Source organism: Formica exsecta, unplaced genomic scaffold, assembly GCF_003651465.1.
Source record: "Formica exsecta isolate Colony F162 unplaced genomic scaffold, ASM365146v1 scaffold51, whole genome shotgun sequence".
Taxonomy (NCBI): Eukaryota; Metazoa; Arthropoda; class Insecta; order Hymenoptera; family Formicidae; genus Formica; species Formica exsecta.
The window spans coordinates 770,607-791,448 of NW_021852343.1; the positions used below are offsets into that span (position 1 = coordinate 770,607).

General features: G+C 34.6%; 1 protein-coding gene and 2 non-coding genes across 4 annotated transcripts in view; 1 reads left to right on the top strand and 2 right to left on the bottom strand.

The window, feature by feature from the left end:
* Positions 1–20,842, bottom strand: part of LOC115241759 — a 73,667-nt gene that overhangs the window by 36,510 nt on the left and 16,315 nt on the right. For both annotated transcript variants that reach the window (XM_029817685.1, XM_029817684.1), the window contains exon 2: positions 17,562–17,813. In XM_029817685.1, the coding sequence (XP_029673545.1) occupies positions 17,562–17,786 (225 nt within the window). In that variant the 5' untranslated portion in view covers positions 17,787–17,813. The remainder of the gene's footprint in view (positions 1–17,561; positions 17,814–20,842) is intronic.
* Trnae-cuc lies at positions 19,814–19,885 on the bottom strand. Its single transcript has one exon. It is a non-coding gene; the product is annotated as a tRNA-Glu (tRNA).
* Trnae-cuc lies at positions 19,986–20,057 on the top strand. The gene has a single exon. It is a non-coding gene; the product is annotated as a tRNA-Glu (tRNA).

Consider the following 20,842-nt stretch of genomic DNA (forward strand, 5'->3'; position numbering starts at 1 on the left):
GTAAAATCAATCTATATAAAGTTTTTTAGAAGCTTATACATTTATTCACACATTTCAAAAAACGTTTCTCTTATTCAGAATTTTTTATTTTTTTATTTGTTATTCATATACACGAATTTCACTCAATTGGTCATTTTTTAAAAGACAATTGCTTTTATATGACCTTATAAATATGATTTGTTAAAAGTATCTGTGTATTAAAAATTAATAATTAAACAAACATGGCAATCATTAATAATATATTACGATTAAGAAGATATTCTGACAGTTCAAAAGTCACGTGTATCGCCGATGTCGATATTTTATTACATCGTGAAATAAAGCGCACGTGCTACAACTGCGAATAGAAATAAGAGAAGGGTAAGGAGAATACATAAATATATTGATATCGGTATGGAGGTGGAAGAAGAAAGTGCAATCACTACATACGTGCACCTGCAGCTGAGTCGCTTCCTACAAGGCTTAGTAGGCGAATTCCTCTCTACGACGACAGGTCCAAGGTAGTCGACGTAATGTAATTACCATAAAGAAAAACAACAAAACCGTTGATTATCGTGCCGACAAATATCTGCCGATCATTTCCGTCAAATGCCCTGATTGAAGATTTAAATATTAAAAACAAGTTTAGCGGACTTAAATTCAATCGCAAAATATAAATCAATATATATATATTTGCAAATATAAACACTTAAAATAGCGAAAAACTCTTGCTATATAAGTCAATCATAAATTATAGAAAGATGTCGCATCCTGATTTCTCTATTTTCTAGCAATACATGTCATATAAGATTTTAGTAGATGTTCAAAGAAATTAAAAAAAAAAGCAACGTGAGCAAGAGTTACACTTCTATTGCCTGTCACCTTTCATGAAACACGCCGTTGTTTATTCCTTCTTTTATACGAAGTGTTATAGCCGAGCCTCCACTTACCAAAGCTACTCGCACGTGCGCCGTTCACCGCGTTAAGAAGAAGAAGACGACGAAGATGTGATGGAAAAAAAGAAAACAAAATGCCACGAAGAGAAGGCGGAGAGAGCGGCAACGCGAAGGCAAAACTGGTTTTCTCTACGCTGTTATGATGGCGATGGTCCATGAGGCGTCATTAACGCGACGCATACACGCACATGGCGGTACATCCCAGATTAAAGCGGTATCATCATTTGATTTAATGCCAGCACGAGGCGATATCGAGAAAATGCGTGAATCAAACGCGTGAAAGAGCGGAACTTGCGCAAAAACAGTTTTGCAATGCGCAACCGTAACGTGAGCGCGGTTCACGCGGAATCCCCGGTGAACGTACATATCCGCTCCAGCATTCGCTAGATTCGAACACGATCATGCAACCTAGAGAATTCATTGTATATTAATGTGACATAGATTTTCTATTAAATTACTTTCGCGAAAGCGTGAATTCTGCGGAGCATTCTCATAAAGATATAAAAAGTATGGGATGTATTTAAAATATTAACCGGTTCTTACATACCGGTTTAATTATCTACGATCCATATGGTTGTTCTTCTATCTTCCAAAAATAAAGCGTTTCGCCGCGTATTCCTATAATATAAAAAAAATACCGTAAGCAGGAGTGAGTTATATCGAAATGGCGTAAAGAGGACGAGCTTAATGTACTCGTTAGATAGGTTAATACAGCTGACACGCATTTTAACCGCGTGCGAGAGGAACCACAATCGCATCGCGAGTCTCCAGTGAGAGGATAAAACCCGTTGTTTTCGTATAGCCTGCGGGAGGCCATATTATTTGAAAAAAAAAATATAAAGATGGAGAGAAAGAAGTGGAAAGAGAGGAAGAGAAAGAAGCGAAAGGGAGAGGGAGAATAAGAGAAGAAAAGATGACATGCTAGAAAAGGAACGACAGAGAACCGGTTTTCCGAGGGGTGAGAAGAGCAAGCGACGGAGTAGAGTTGTGTATATGAGTAGTAAAGAAGGCCAGCGTGGCCTGTTACGAGAGAGAAAACCGGTTTCACGATTCAAACTGGAGTAAAAGTGTATTGCATCGTCGACGACGATGCGCTTCGCTAAATTGTCCCGTGCACTTCCATGTTTACTATTTGAAACAGATCGCATAGGTGGTCCAGAAACAGTTATAATTTCTGCATAAATGATAACATACGATTGAGACTTCAAACAAACATGTTTAATGATCAATAAAAAGAGATTATGTAAAAATAAAAAAATATTGAAATTTTTTTATTAATTAAAAATTAATATTTTATAATAGAGTGTGCGATTACATAATTCCTTGAGATTTTTCTCGAGATAAATACTGGAACTGTATCTTTTATGAGTTGCAATATGTTGACGCTTCTTTCCTTAATAAAAGGTGAACAAGTTTTCAGATTAAAAACGTTATCTTCTTTCAAACAGGAATGATTATCATCATGTTTCATTAAGAATCCTTTTCCTTGCAAATATGTAAAATAAATGTAAAATATATGTAAATAGGAACAAGTTTAAAAAATATATAAAAGATTACATAAAAACACGGTTATCAAGCATTAACTATCATTCATAATACGCTGCTCAGGGTTTCGTTCCAAATTGTTTGATCGAAATCCGAACCTGATTTTATCGTGAAATAAATTTATCTCAAGTGCGCGTCATCGGACTCTGCGCTCTCTTCTTTCACAGTAAGAACTAGATACCCTATTGTACGATTGTTTGCATTCATTGTCCGTCAGATCAATCGATCGAAAGTTTACTTGTAGTTGATTTGGATCGAACAACAGATCAATTTTAATATAAATGTTATTAAAATAGTGCTATAAAATTAACAATAATTAATGTTTACAAATTTAAGTAGATGCATTACAATTTATATAAAGTTTGTATTAATCTCATCTCACACACACAAATAAAGTTTCTAATTAATTAAAATCGTCCTTTTGCTAAATAACACATTATACGTGAAATTAAATAAAACAATATATATAAGAGAAGATAATAAAGAACCGAAAAAAATAAATATATGTAATTACAAATAATTACATCTTTCTCTTAAATCATAAAAATATATTCTCACACACGTCTACGTATATAGCAAAGAACATTATTGTACACCGTATAGTGAGCAAAAACTGCAAAAGGCAAACAACGTCTCGGTAATTCCATTGGGATGATCTTTACCACCGCTTCTGCTTTTCGTGAAAAAATATCCAAGCACAAAGGCAGCGCGGGAAAGATTCCCATTGGACGCGCGGTTCCCGCGAATTTACTAAGGGTGATTTCAACACCGACCATCGTGGAGGGAAGATGGTCTGTTGGAGGCGGCCATGCTACGCACGATGCCATTATCATCAGGGGTCCCATTTACTCTCAACATTAATATCTCCCACACTTCACTAAAGAAATTATTTTTACAACAATATTTTTTTTTTTTGAGTACATTTTGTCAAATCAAATCTTAGCGCATCTCTATATTATAATTAATATAATAATTACTGTTCTTACAGTAAATATAAATCAACTTACATTTTTTACATGATATTTATTTCTAAAATTATATTATTTAAACATTTATTTTTTTGTATTTTACATAAAACGATCTCAAGCTGAAAGCTAATTCCCCATCATTTGCCTAAGAATTAGGACACTACGTATATTCGAAGGAGTTCTCCTGGCTAGTACGAGTGAGCGGTTCTTTGTTCTTCCGTGGACGCGGACCGAGGTCAAACAAAACGTGAGGGAGAGTGGTCCACGGTCGCAGCATCCACAAACCAGTTTCCGTTAAAAAGATCTGCTCGGCGGCGCCACTATACGATGTCTGTAAGCGCGCCTTCCGAGAAACCGCGTTCTCCAAAGCGGGAGGATATTGACCCGTCATCGCCATTTTGAATCACGGAATACGTGATAGTAGTACTATACTCACAGCTGGTACCTCAATATTACTCATGCACGACGTATACGAGTGCACGAGCACGTGCGCGTCTCGATATCGAGTCACGTATCGCGGGAGATTGTTTTTATAGAAAAATTTATCTCTATATTGTAATACCATAAACCTTATAACATTATTAGATATTGATAAGTATCAATACTATCATTGCTGCGTTACTGATTTTTTTAAATAAAAGCAATTCAATCTTTCCTTCCATAAAGAATGGAAGAAATTACTAAAAAATCTGTAAATAACTGTCAATGTTATAATAATATAAAGCTTTTGCTTGATTTGTAGTATTTTAATTACAACAACAAGAAAGAAAATTTAATATAACTCGAATTTTTATCATACCTTTTTAAGAATTCCTGATATCGAAAAAGAGGGAGTTTATCGGCAAATAAAACAATTGTATCTGAACTGCAATAATTTACGATTATTACGCATGGTTTACGCGTACAAGATGTAGTTGCATACATGTATAAATGTGCCCTATCACTGATATTTGCTAATCAATATTGCATTACGCATAAATCGATCGGCAATAATAAGGTTACGACAAGCTATTGTCATTGAATCCAAAGAGAATCGTTATCACCAAAACAATAAGAAAGTTACAAAATAGTAAGACATATCTATACATCAGAGGAATATAATTATTCATAAATAATAATAAAACAGATTTATTTCACTGTGCGTAAAATATAATTTTTTTATCATATTCGCGTGTTTTATAATTATTTATATTAATTAATATCGTTTTAATTTTTTATATATATATAATATTAAGTTGTTTATATATACGACCATTCTGAAAATATCTTTGTTTCGTGTTTGGCAATTAATATTATTAAGACACTAATCTTCTTATTAATGAGATTAATATGTTTATTATTTTTATTGCAAGATAATACATAAAATCTTATTGTTAGCATTTCTTGACGAATAGATTTGTTTCTTAGAACCAAACAACTATTTACTATACTATAGATTAGAATATGCCTACTTAGTATAGAATATGCTTGTCAGCATCAACTACTCATTAATACAGAAGATACCTGTTGGCTATCAGCTACAAAACCTTCGAATAAGCACACCTGTTGGCACGCCACAAAGCATTTAAATCAACATTGCTGAATGTTAGACAGTTCCATCGAGAGAGACGATCGTTCTCCACCTTCAAGCTAATTTTACACATTTAAAAAAAAAAAGACATCTCCAAAAGTTTCGGTGAGAAAATTTCGAACTGTTACACGAATTAATCGATTTACTTTAATAGAAGACAGGTATTAATTTCATGTCTTTTCGATATAGATATACGATATTAATTTAATGTCTTCTTAAAAGTTTAATTAAGCTGAGAATAGACGTTTCAAAAATGGATTCTAGTAAACGTGTAAAAATATGTACTGAAATTTATTTGTACAAAAATATTTCTTTGAAGTATATTATTTTTTGTATATATATATGTGAATTATCTAAGAAAATACTTCAAAAAATTTTCTATCTGAATTAATCTTATAATGACAGTAGCAGATACGTCTCCATTTGCCGTAACAATTTTCTACAGATCATTACCTTTAGAATCTATGAATCGGCAGAGAATGTCTTTTTCACAGTATATTGTGTTCAATTGTCGGAACAAATCGATATTTCACTTGGCTTTATCGGATATCCATCCTCTTATAGATTAAACAAGAAATGTAAAAACTTTTTAAAAACAGAAATATTATTAAATAATAACTAATTAAATATGCTATTTATGGCAAATTACATATCACTTGTAAAATTAAGTTAATATAATTACGTCACTTATAATGGATTAATATCAAAATATTTTTAATGAATAATAACACAAATTATATAGTATGTGTTATTTAATACGCTAATTTCATATACTATAAAAAATCATTCGGTATATCATAAAAATATATAATTTTTTTATATATTTATAACACATAAAATTCAAATTCAAATTGTTATTTGTGTGTCACAGTTAGACATTATGTAATCAAGATAATCACTCATATCCAATTTATTTTCATGATCAATTTCTGTCACGAATTAAAGTTCTGAATCGTAATGTGTACGTGCAGACATCTCTTTTGGTACTCATTTACATATTTATATATATTGCTATCTCTTACATATTCATATGACTACTCGACCGTACGATCCTTTGATTGATGAATCGCGAGAAAGATTCATTTGCAAGTGCTAAAAAATACTAAAGATTTTATCCTAAATAAGAATTTCATCTCCTTTTCTGGATTTTATTTCTTTATTTTATTTACATTTAAGCATTTTAAATAATAATCCTTAAAACGCAGTAATTATCATCTTTGAAAAATAAGAATAAGAAATAATAATAATAATTTAAATAAAAATAAGAATAATTTAAATATCTCAAAATGCCAATAATTATCTAGAACATTAAAAGAATATATTTTAATTAGAAATTAATTAAAATCTTTATCAGAATATATATGAAACTACAATGTACAATAAGGTAATCTATAAAAGTCTGATAAGGCGAATCGAACGTTACGTGAGCGAATTTGGCACTCAAAGGAAAGAATGGAGGAAACAATAGGCATCGATGCGAAACTACCTTTTTATCTGATGCGAACACACTTGCACTGACACGAGAAAATTATCATGACCTCTACGGGTGAGCGTCGGCCATGTGAACCTACGAAGCAGAAGCTGTTCCGGTGGCGGCTTCCGGTTCAACCTGACCTCCACACTCTCCTGCCCCTTTCCTCTTTCGACTTAGTCTCCCATTTAACCACCATCTTTCCTATCTCGTGGGCATTTTACTATACCATTGCCTACCACGTGGTCACGGTGGTTGAGCCACGTGGGACCAAACTCAAGTGTGCTTTAATAATATCGGGGTCCCGCCATATATGTACTCAGATTGGCCCTAATGCTAAACAGTATAAAGTGTGATATACTCTCGTGGAATCATAACACTCTTCCTTACTTTCACTATGTGTGTGTGTGTGTTTGTGTGTATGTATGTAACTCTATTTTTTTCATTTGGCGCAATGCACTTCTTTTCGCATCATTTACTCGTACAACTTGATTACAAAAAAATTGTATGTCAATAATTTAGTTTTCTAAAACTTATTGAATAATTGTTACCTATTTTTTCAATTAATTATACATAACTTGTTGATTGTAAAATGTATGTTAAAAATTTGTTTAAAAAATAACAACTAATTATGAATCATGTAAGATTTAATTTCTTACAATATTAATGAATGTTTTTCACTTTTCCATTGAATTGTTTAGCATAAAAAGTTCGTGCGGCGCCTCCCTTGTTTTCCACTTTAATTCGCCGCCTTCGCTTCGTACAATCTCGCTTTTGTATTTCCCTCCGTTATCTTATTACAAAAGAAAATCTCTCCTCTAACCTCAATTAAGAACGAGGTTATCACGTTTGCAAGCTATTACCCATCTTCTTTTTAATCAAAAAGTATAAATTTTCTACGAACAGATAGCACCATCTAAATATAAAAAAACTCTATTCTATTATTCTATTACAATTATTGTAATCTTTCACGGAGTTTTTACACACTATGTAACATGTCTCATGATTATAATAAAAGTCACATTAATAACAGATACATCACAGAAAAACTTATTTCTCAATTGATTTCTAATTCCCCATTAGATTAAATTTAAAATCAGGAATAGAGTTTAAAATAGGCAGAAAATCAGAGATTATTGCAATGAGTCATTGCTGAATCAAAGGAAGTAACTTTTAGGGATAGACTCAGAGACTCCAGACTTCTTTGAGACGATCACTCCCACGCGAGGCAGCTACCGTGTCCACGATACTAACTTTATTCCTGAGATTGATCAATGGATAACAGTGTATTTCTCGTGAATTACTATCTAGCATAGCACAAAATTTATCTTCAAAAATAAAGTACACGATGTAAAACTTTTAGTCATGTTTTTGATCGTAATCTCCATTGTTATAAAATCTCAATGTTCTCGCGACGGAAAAAAAAAAATTATTTAAATAGTTTGAGCGCTCCTGTCTGAATAAAATAAATTTTATTCGAAATATGAAGAGTACGACGCAATCGCAACTCTGATACCGCTATAAATTATAATATTGTTTTTTGCGCGACAATTAGAACATCTCGCCGATTGCTGTCGTCGATAATGCATTCGTAGTAAAAATAATGATTTAACGCAATCCTTATTAGCGATGATATTATCACAATGCGCATTATCGCATTACATTACCTTACCAAATCGTCAGTAATAGCGAAGCGACTGAGCGTTGCGTTGACTCGTGAGAGCAACAAAGTTACAACGATGATTACCTGTTCGCCGTTAATTCAAGTACTAACGATTCTCAGCATGAGGATTCCCACGAGACTGTCTCGTACGAACGCAATGTTTACCCGCCCATGTACCGGGCTCCTCCGAGTAGACTAGAAACAAAACTCGCCTCTGTATTTGCTGCCGCGTTGGCTACTTCCTTTTCTTCGCTTTAATGCATCTCGTTCGTGTGAAGAAGTTCATGCTCTGGTACAGCATATTCATTTTCATATAAATATCAACAAAGATTCTTGACAAAGTATCTTGGCAAAAATCACGAAGATTTAGCTCTCAACTCGAAGAGTTCAATAATTATATAGTATAAATAGAGAGCATTATGACAATTTTGATATAAAAATATTACGTATTAAAAAAGAGAAATAATTATAATTTTATTATAAATGTGTATAATGTTTCCAGGATGTTCGAATTAAATTGACTTCATAATTATACGAAATTTGAGAATTTAAAAAAATAAAAAAACAAATCTTGCTTTAACGTATGAAGGTAACTAAATAACGGCTTATATTTTGTGCAGAATGTAATTCGACCACGTCGTAATCTTTCAAGTCGTTATTATTTTTTAGAAATCGATCAAGGACGAAGGTAACACTTAAAGAGAAGAAGCTAAGAGAGATTCGCAAATTCAGTTTAATCACAAAGAAGTTTAAAAGCGTATGTCAACCGTATTTTACGACTATACAAGTGTTTTCCACAAAGTTTCTTGAAAAGCCAGCTGATTTCTCCTTATCCCGTCGCCGGTATGAGCTCGGGATAAGAAAAGCTTTTCATATCATTATCATTAATACATTGCGTTCCACAGCAGCAAAACATCAAAGAGACATCGCTAATTTCCTGCAGCATTCTTAGCGTTCTTCGAAGGCGTTAAGACTTTTCTTTCCAATAAATGCAATTTAGTTTCGCGTAGCACGAATCACACAAAGAATCCTTATTATTTTATATTCGTAAATAAATATAATTCTTCTACGATATATATAGATTCTGACGTGCGATATTTAAAAACTTTTTTAATGCAAGGATTACCTAACACAAGTATTCAAACACTGTAATATAATTAATAAATAATATTTACATCACGAGTATAATTGAAAAACTCGTAATCCATTACAAATAAAAATTGAAAAGAATAATCACGCGCAAAATATGTTCAATGTAAGGAAATTGCAACCGATGAGAAAATTGCTTAATCGCTCTGCCAGTAAAAAGAAGCGGAGGAAAAATAACGATCAATGGAAAATAGAAGGAAATATCTTCCATTTGCGTACCTCGCCATCGAATACAGGAATGCATCGAAGCGGCAGCGCAGCTAGAAGAACCGCAAGAACGGATAATCGGGCGCCTATCAGCAGCAGTTAACTGCCGGTTGCACTCCTGCTCTTTTCTTTCCCCTTTTTTCCGCCTGACTTCTACAACTCGCCACTTCTCTCTAATACACGCGACCGCGCCCACATTGCTCCCGTTTAGCGTTTAAATCCCGCATAAGGCGCGCTAACCGCTGCACAGGACACGTAACCACGTTTACTGTTAGAAAAGAACGATCATAGTTCTTTGTAAAAAAAAAAACACAAATCTTTTTCTTTTCACTGTCAAAATTAACGCTTGTATTTCGCTAGCGCGTCATGTTTCGTTAAAGCTTCCTATCTATCAATGAAAACGAAAGGCAATCCAAAGACATGGAATGTCGAAACGCATGAGTCATATCATGTAATATCGCGATTTCTTCTAGGTGATCACTCACATGGATCACGGTGATCAAGATCGAGACGATGTGGGAGTACGCGATGATGTCATTGACAGCGCCAGATAAGAGGCGCTAAATTTTACGCTGGAGTGACTTTCTCGTGGATTATATAAATCGCGTATATAGCGCATTAAACGGCATTCTTTCAAATGACTGTTATATGTCATGATCTCAACATGTATTCTGGCATATCATTTATTATACGAACAAGCTGATTATGATCCCAATGGCATTCAAGAATGCCATTGGAACTGGGTCGCGAAAAAACAAACGTGTTGGTAAACGCTTACGTCTTACGACATCCCTAACGGAACACTAAAAATTAAAGTGTGTTATTTGTGTCACGAAAATCATGAATTAAATTTGCATTAAAAATATAAAGAGAGCCAATCCTCTAGATTTTCTCTCTGGATATTAAATTCGTACAATTTTGTGCGAGAGGAGCGCAGCTATCACTTAGAAATGTAAACTAATTCCAGTAAAGTAAATAAAAAATACACTTACTCTTTGTTTTAGTGAATTTCTATTTTAGAGATAATATATAATTCCCACTTAATGCATGAAATATATGAAGCACATGAAAGGTTTATCAGCGAGAAGACTTATCACTAGTGTTAGATAAAATGTGCGAACGCTACAGCTTCTATAAAGACGAGGTTCTCTTTCTCTCAGTTCCCAGAACTTGAGATGAGCGAAACGGTTCTGGTCCACTAAAACCTAGACTGTATTACAGACACACTAACGGACGAGTGTTTCTTAAGTCCGCCGAAACGTCGAAGGCGTTAGATTTCACAGGCTGATCCACATTAAAGAAATCGCTCGGGTAAAAAGATAGGAACTTAGATAGGTCCTGCCATAAGACAGCTCAAATTAACACAGTAGGCCGTGCGTGAGTTATAACTAACAAGGTATACCTAGATGCAACACGTATACCTAGATCATTTCAATTGAGAGTCATAAAATATTATCCGCATATTATTTACGAATGTAACTGGAGAAAAGTCAGCAATAATAATAAAAATTATTGAAGATAGAGTTAGAAAACAAAAATTCATAATTACGATTCTTCCCTACAAATTTATTTAGATTTTCATTTCAGACGTTTTTCTTTCAACGAATATTATTCATAAAAAAAAGAACGTAGTTTGTATCACGGCAATTTAAAAAAATCAACAACTAATTTATTCGCGTTTCCTGCAACTACACGTCAATTTCCATATGCTATCTAACGGACATGACGATGTGTCAGGGACCGAGCGAAAAAAAAGTGCGTACGCGTAGGCGATCGAGACACATTCGCGCGTACTCCCTACGCGTTACGTGTGCGTACGGCACACACATATGCACGTGCGAACTTACGATCGAACGCACTCGTTTCTCAGTCTCGCATCGCAGACTTTTCCCACACGTGGTTCTTAGACACGGAGCTCCCTTTTCTGTTCACCTCCTAGGTTCGTTCCGTCTTAATCCCCACCGTTGCCCTTCCCATATTCACGACTTCTCCACACTTACCCATTTCTTCCCCCATTTCTCTCGTTATTCCCTTTCGTCTTCTTCGAATGAGCGACCGTTGCACAAACATGATCATGTATTATTTTATGGTTTTCACGCATAGGCTTTTACTCACAATCTATAATCGGAAGTTGTCTAAAGAAACTGCAAGCTAAATCAATACAAGATGATCCGGAGAATAAAGTTGTTAATAACGATAAAGGAAATTTATAGAGCGTGAATGAAATAGATTATTTCGAACTAGTCTTATGCATTCTGTAAATTTCACATATAAATACATAGTTCTAAGAAAAGTAATAAAGTTAAACTAAATTCTTCAATCAAATCTTTCTGTTTTTGTTAAATCAAAAAAAAATATCACACATTTGTTTTAATTCTGATAGCATCCCATGTAATAAATAAACTAATATTGGTTTAACCTTTGTTATCGTTCTGTTCACTGCAACATTGACTGCAACAGTGAGTCATATAATAGTAATGATCGAATGACCATAAAATATACCGAGTAATCGTGTATTAGACCAGTCTGCGGCGACATCGGCAAGATAAAGTTAATAAGCCGTGGCGAAGCGGATGAAGTTCGAAGGATGCGCAAAGTAACGACACGGTCGTTTGATCGCAAAATCAAAGCTGGAGACAAGCAAACGCGCGCTTCGCTTTCCTTCACGAACGAAAGCGAAGGAGGCGGTACGCCTTTTGCGGACGAGCTTCCGGTTCCTTCCTTGCATCGAGCAGATATCACCTGGCGATGAGTCAGAAGAGTCGCTTCCCAGACACCTGCTGTCAGAATCGCGTAGCAGGTTCCATCCGCCATTAGTCACGAATGTGTGTAAGTGTGTGTGTGTGTGTTTCTTCCCTCAAGGGTCGGACGCTACTCGTGTGTGCTCTCGATCTAAATGTGTACTCCGCGTCTTCCTCCATTGTCACCGAAATGAGTCCCGGATTCATGGGCCAGCGACTTGTGACATCACGGAACCTTCGGGCACTCCTGCTTCTACGACGCCTTGCTTTGTTGACACGATCGTGTTTAACTTGTTGCTTGTTGCCGTATAAAAATATGAAGGCAAACCTCGCGCAAATTCGGTCAAGATGAAGAGATACGCGCGAACGTGGTTGGTAAATGCAAGATAAAATTGATAAAGATAATCAAGATTTGCTAAATTACAACTGATCGTTTTCTCCGACGAATCTTCTTAATTCAATACCACGAGGTGTACATCTGCATCATGTGGATCACGAAACAGCTGTGTCCCGACGCGGATGGCACGCGTCAGTGTTCTCATACCTTCATTTTGCGAAGGGTAAATCCCGAGGAAAGATCGGGTCAGGTGTACATCGATCACGTGCCGGCAGCTGGAAGATATGTCTTTTTTCATCTCGGATAACAATGCCGTTTTTATCTCCTCAAATATTGTAGATTTTTATAGTCAATCATTGTGTTATTTAAAGCATACTAGGAAGTAATTTTTTAAAAGTTTTTCATTCAAACAAATAAAGAACTTTTTAGAGAAATTAAATATATAATAATTCACACCATTATGCGATTTCAATAATTATATTATTGCGTAGATTTCGACGCTTCCTTTTTTAACCAAATTAAAACAAGAAACTTCATATAAAGCCGAGGAAAATTCCCCAAATAATTTATATTATTCATATAATTATCAACGTTTTATCCACATGCTCAGAGTTCTTTATATGGGAGTCGAGAATATATAACGTAAGCTTTAATTGCGTGTAAATTTAACTATCTTAACGAGTTTTAAAGGATCTAATTATAATGTAGAAATCAGATCATCGGATATACGGAAACTGCGTAAAGTAGAATCACTGCACAATCGGCGACAAATAGTAGAGGAGAAAAGTGCATTGTGTTTCACACTATGGGAACAATTATAGCGTGAGCAGCGTAAAATGTATTAAGTGTCTACATCAGGCTCGCGCACCGCTTTCCACCTTTTTACGACGCCGTGTTGAACCAATTAGAATGGGAAATTCATTCAACCAAAAGAGTTAATTAACACGATAATGCTCATACGGATGTGAGTAGGGTAGCCCTTCCGGATTAACGCGGCAAATGTGCTAATCGATAAATAACATGCGTGCCAAGCAATGCTTTTTTGCGATTACTTACGATCGGCAATGGTGAATATCATAGCGTTTCTCTTTATAAGAATGATCGCGTGAGGAACCTTGAACCTTAACTGGGGCGTGGGTGCAGGAAACGTGAACGCGAGAACGATGGTACACGGATCGTCCCGAAAGACAAATAAGACCAAAAATGTAAATGCTTCGCGTTTTTATGTGCTTACAATAGTTATACTAATATAGCTGATAAAATAAAAGTTAATTTATATATATATATATATATATATATAACGTTTGTTAAATTTTAATTAACTATAAATTAAAACTAGAGTTTTACCGAACACAAAAAAATAGCAAATTTAACAGCAAGTTAACAAAAATGTTTGCAATTCGACAATGATATTTTTTTTTTTTTTTTCATTTACTAAGACAGATGGCATTAGTCAATTGATGCACAGGTGAATATAGCTCCAAATATAAGAATAGCTTAATTGCTTCCGGAAGTTTTGCTGGAATCGACAAGTTGTTACCTTTCATGACAGGTGTTACGAAAATAATAACAGGTTACATATGCCATTACTACTGCACGTGTATATAGGGTTAGCATTAACTCTCAGTGAATCATTCATTTTATACATAAACGTCGTATTCACGCGCGGTTGATGGCAAAAATTTTTTGCAGAATACGAAATATATATATATATTTAATTTAAATAAAAAAGCGCTTTTTCTCTAATAAATTTCAAACTTTTTAACAAATATACTGCTAAATGCGAATTAGTATGCAAAAATATAAACCAGTGACAAAGTAACGTTGCTTGGACATCGCGCTACACCGTTACGTACGGTAATCAAGATAAACAGCTAAACAGGACTCTACTGTCTCATACCAATTCTTTCTCCACATTTGTAACGGAAAGACAACACTCGCCAGCAGTTTAACAGCAAGGAGAATATATTTTCCCGCAACTTTCCCAAACAAACTGAATCATCATTTTGTCCACCATTGCAATTTTAACATTACATTACGGAATTATACATATATATGAGTTTAATATCTCATCTCTTCATGACATATCAAAATTTTATAAAAGTCCTCGACTATTCGAAGAATTTCCGGCGAGTTTGATAAAACTGTGAAAATGAATTTTAATTATTTGCAGATTCTATTTATGTGCGAGAAGACTGTGGACAAGACTTTCTAATGTTCATATCTCTTTAAATTTTACAACAAAATTCAAAGAGAATCAATAAGAAACAGAAGCGTAAATCGATATCGCGTAACCTTGAACTTAGCAGTCCGTAGTACTCGGAAGATACCTTACACCTATTATAAAAGATGCTCGGATACGTCGTAACCTGTGATTTTCCTCTAGTCGTCAATAGTTTATGCGCGTTCCGACGATTGTGATCGTCCAACGATGAAATGTTTCTTCGCTCGGTGATTCTTCGATTGATCGAGGATTTTTATGAATGCGCATCGCACAACATTCAACATCTTCGATGCGTGGAAACAATCCAAGAAATTACCATTGTTAAAAGGAAAGTATGCAGCCGATCGAAATCTAAAGTTCGATTTTTGTTTCGAATAACATATCGATTTTGCGTCAAAATGTTAAATAAAAAATATGACAATTGTTGAGAAAATATAATTAAATTCAAATAAAAGAGTAAAGTGCAGAATTGAATGATCACACGAGTTTGTTGAATACCCGCGCCCATACACTGATCATCTGCTTATCTGTGAAAGATTAATAATACTCATCAAGAAACGCTTGTTTAACATAATCGCCGTAAAACAAACGTCGGGAACGCGTGTAGTACTCGCTCACACGACGTTATCGTTTGCGGGCTTCGTGCTATCATGGCGTTATTCTTGCTGGTGACTACATCGCCAGAGGATGGGAACGCCAGCTACATATGCATTTTTATCACTGGCGTTACTCACCGTGACTGTCAGTCTGTAGATGATAATGCCGGTATTTAAAGATTGTCAGACACTTTGACGAAAAACGAAAATGCTCAACAGGCTGTTATGCATTTACGCGCAGCAGGCATCGCGATAATCCAGCAAAACAAGTTTCGTATCGTCGTTTCGTCAGTAAACTCGCGCCAACGATACACCGGGTACGCTGGGTACACACAATCCTACAGCTTCCCTTAATCTATTTCGGAACTTTACAAGCCGATTAAATGGTCTATCAACATCGAGCAGAGGAAAATTGCGACCCGGAAACGCGATCATCCAGTCATTCGATAAACAATTCGGCTCCGCATCCGTATCTGTATAAATCTGTACTTGTCTATCGATCGCGTAATTATTAAAAATAACGACAATACTTTTACGCGATTGTCGCGGAATTAATGAATAAAACAAATATTGTCATCGACTACAAATGTCGTAAAGCTATTACTATGGTCACGAGGAGAACCCCCCCGATGGCGTCGATGTCGTTTATTTTCTATTCGTAACACGAGACAAAGCAGTTACCACACCCTGGCCGCGTGCGCAGTTTGCGCTTAAAACACTTGTATCACGTGTCACGTAAGCCAAGGTATTGGTATTGGTACGCGTGCCTCATGTTGAGCGATCTCGCTAACAGAACGTTAGTTCTCTTAGATTAGCATTTGTATTTTTTCAAAATAAAATCGATTTTACGATACCCACCATCGTATTATACATATATGAAAAAATAAGCTCTCTAACCAGTCATGAAAAGAATTATTTACTCCTTTAGAAAGCTAATTAAATATATATTTCTCTCTTTCTCATAAATGGATGTAACAAATATAAAAGTAAATATTTTATCTGAGTTTGTAACACACAATACAAGTGTTATAATCCTGGAAACTGTCTCTTGAAACTTGTTCAATCAATAAATTATATTTAACACGGTATTCATGATCGCTTCTTAATGATAATACGAACAAACGTGATCTCTTCCTCTCAGTTTTCAAACTCGTGGTCGATGTACTTAACTGAATAAAGTAATTACATTGCGAAACGCGCTATTAAAAAGCGAGAAGTTTAAGCCGAAAGATACCAATGTACTCACGAAAGACTTAAAAGCAATCAGACAATCCGCTTAAAAAAAAAAAAAAAAAAAAAAAAAAAAATTCACGTATCCTGTCACTTAACAGTCATGAATATTTACGCATGCTTCGAAGACCCCTTAGGACAGCAAGTTTAAAGATTTAATGATGAATCGTGCTCATAAATGGGACGACGAGACTCGTAAAAGTCTTCGAGAAAATAGCGAACAGGAATACCTCTTGCTGAAATGACATCTCTTGAACGTCAAAGACCGCAGATCCTCAAATTTTATTTGTGTACAAATGTATATTTGACTTTTTACTTAAATATTATTTATCTTACTCGCAAAACCGAAATAATTTTTTGCAATTGCTTTATCACTCGAAAACTTTAACATTTAAAAACTTCCTGATGAAAGATAACTGAATATTATCTTAATTTTTTTTATTTTCCTATATATATATATTAATTACTAGTCGGGTTCACCAACTCGTATTTGATTAATCAAACTTCGTAATTGATCCAATATAACTTTATATATGTAAAAGATATGTGCCAGCGCCTATCTGTTTTAAGAAGATTGGAGTAACAAGGTAGAGTAGCGGGTTGCATACGCTTAAGGCGCCCGTTCGCCTTCGAAAAACGCGTATAGACTCGAGAGGAAGAGAAAGAGATTGTTGTATTTAAAATAAACTCTATATAAAAAATTAGTTATATATATATATATAAACACACACACATGCACACTATATTCTCCAATAATATTAAAATATTACAACCTACATGTATCTCTCGCGAGATATATATGCATAAATATTTTTTTAAACATAATTTAATAAAAAAATATAGAACTTTAATTATGATATTTAATAAATCAAGATTTGTGTGATGATATTTAGATGCAAATATTCTACTATAATTTTTTTCTTACTTGTACGGCGCTGTTGAGGAAACAATTGTTCTGCCCGGGCCCATTGAGGAGGCCTTTCGTGCTAGTGAAGCTACTGTTGTGCTCTCGGTGCGGTGATTTTTGACAACTCTGCACCTGTCCTTCCGTCTGATTTCCATGATGGCATTGTGTAGATTGCAAATAACCAGCAAAATCCACTGTATCCTGGGATGCAGCCTGCTGCTGCAATCCCATTGTAGAAGTCATACTCGACGGATCTCAAAGTAGAGTCATCTGGAAACATTCGAAATAAACATATTCATTCGTAACCATATTTTATTGTGTTGCAAAAATAAATTTTGATATAATTACGAACGTGTACGATTTATTTGAAAGATAAATGTTTCTTTATAATAAAGTATAAAAATAAAAATGTAAGTATATTTTTTATCAATAATAAAACGTATCATTCCAAGATACTTTAAATAGTACCTATACAAAACTTTATTATATTACGATATCATACATGTGAAAGGAAGTCTCTTCTTTATTATATCTTAAATTATGGCAATGAACTTAATGTTATAATATTTACGAGAACTCATAAAATCACCTTAACGAGGAAGCTGCAAAGTATAATTATTGAGGGGAAAATGGAAAAATCAGTTTACACATATACTGAAATGTACTGTAAATTTTATAATCTGTATTTCCGAAAGAATCGATTACGCATGGATGTTAATTTATTACAGTTTCAATTCATCTCTTGAAAAATCTCAAATAAATGTCTTACTTTTTTTTTTAGTAATAATGAGATATTAAAGACTAACGAGTGAAGAAATAAATATCACTCGAAGTGCTACGAAAAAAAAGGCGGAATCATCATAAAGAGCCATATGGAGGGTGAAACGCGCCGAGAAAAAAAGCAGGAAACTACGCCGTAATAGCTAAATGCTAGAACGATTGAGTGGATGATGTTAATTTCGAGGACTCGAGAAAAGTGGTCGGAGCGAATACGTGCTTGAGAGCAAGCCCGGCGCCAGCCCCATCGTCTTGTGGCTTTCAGGTTCCGGATACTATAATACTCTGGTCACATTTCTTTCCCGACATCGAGGTCCCGCCATACTCGACGTTATGCTTATTACGAGAAGTCGAAGAAAGAAAACAGACGTAACTTGACTATATTTATATTTTCGAATTCAGAAACGATGAAAGTCGTACCGTGCGCTCTGATAACTTATAAATTAGATATTTAATAATTGAATTTTTTCAAACGCAATCAACTCTAAATTGTGTATTTGTTTATTACTAATTAAGATTATTCTATATAAAAATGCTCAATAAATTATTTAATTAACAACCACTTGTATTAAATTTTTGATTTGTATAGAATCTATAGATAAAAAGAAAGTGGATTTATATGTAAATTGGATAATGAACAATACTACGTTTTTTCGATCATTCGGTTATATTAAAAATTTCCGAAAAGGCAGCGCTAAATTATCGAAGATCAACAATTGAACGAAATAGTACTAATCGCAAAATGTCGACGAACAAAAAGTTGAGAGACACGACGTCTATTACGTGGTTATCGTATTGTGTTTTAGTAGAATAGATTCAGGAAATTGAACACAATAATGATGCCTAACAATTTCATTGATCCATCGCTTTTCACGATCGAAATTGCACTGATAAAGGACAAATCAAGCGTAAACTCACCCGCTTTCGCGACTTTACCGCGCCTGTTGTAAAATTCCGAAGTGGTTATAACAAACGACATTTATATCTTCAATTGGCCATGTGCGAATAAGCCGACCGGTTGACCTCCCTACGTATCGTCCCGCATTTGCTGTCCTTGGCACAACGCGCGAAAGGAATTTTCATTTACGCGGCACGGAACGCGTTAACCAAGAACACGCCGATTTCACGCCCTTCGAAGTCGCTGCATGATAGCGTGCACTAAAATGGGCCATTGTCATGCACGGATCTAATTTTAGATAACACCACCAGAGCATAATATGTCAACCACGACGCGTCGAACGTGATAATCTTTCACACTCGACGAAAGCATTGACGCGTCGTATTATTAATAGTTCAACGTTAATCATTTTCCAACTGTTTCCAACTTGCAGTTAAAATTTGTTTTATCGATTCATTATTCAAAACTCTGTTATATTATAATGTAATCCAAATTAATATATTTAAAAAAAAAAACTTGTAAAATATATATAAGAGGCACTTTCTTACCCCATGTAAATCTTACAATTAGAATAAATCTGAGCAAAAAGTAAGTATTCCGGTACCGGGAATCGAACCCGAGCCTCCTGGGTGAGAGCCAGGTATCCTAGCCACTAGACCATACCGGATTACGAATGCAGTGTGTTCTGACAGTGACAATGTGTGAGAGGGAAATGCAGCTTCTCTCGTAGTATCATCAAGACGCACGACTGACGATCTTCATCGTAATCCGGTATGGTCTAGTGGCTAGGATACCTGGCTCTCACCCAGGAGGCTCGGGTTCGATTCCCGGTACCGGAATCTATTCTTTTTGCTCAAATTTAATAAAATATTCAAGCCCAATATTTTAGAATTTAAATCAAGAAATTTAGAAATTAAATTTATCAAAAAATTGGCATACTTTGTAACATTGCAATAGATTAATTATATTATTTAAATATCTGCATTAAAATAATATCATTTTCTTTGTAAATTATTAGTTAGAATAAATTATAAATTATAAATTAATTATAAATATAATTAGCTAATAATATAATTAATTAAAGATGTTTAACGCATAAAATGAAACATTTGATATCAAGATATCAAATATTTTTGCTTATGCATGACTGAAATAATTGTATAACAGAATAAAAACTGAATATAATATCCATCGCGTAACTAATAAAAAGTAATAATAAAAATAAAGATTTTTTTCTATGCACAAATTTTGTTTTGTGTAAATTTTGAACTATTATTGTAATCTTTACGATTCTAAACGATTCTTTGCAGGTTCCGAAGTGTGGAGAAATTTTCCGGATGACGAGGATCGTCTCTCCCTCTCGCTATATATGCGTGTTATGCGTACTAACGTAACGCACCTTCGTCGTCTCGTATGACAATGCACGAAAGCGTGCTTGTGGACGTGCAACGACGCTGTACCGATTTCTTTCGTATCCAAGACACGCAACTTTTTAGCTTTTTTTTCACGGACATCGCCAGTGGTAACGGTACGCAATTTTTTTGATAAAAAATGAAGGGAAGACTATAGCTATGTGCGAGTAAACTTGGTAACTCTGGTGCTGAAAGACAAAGATGAAAAACGA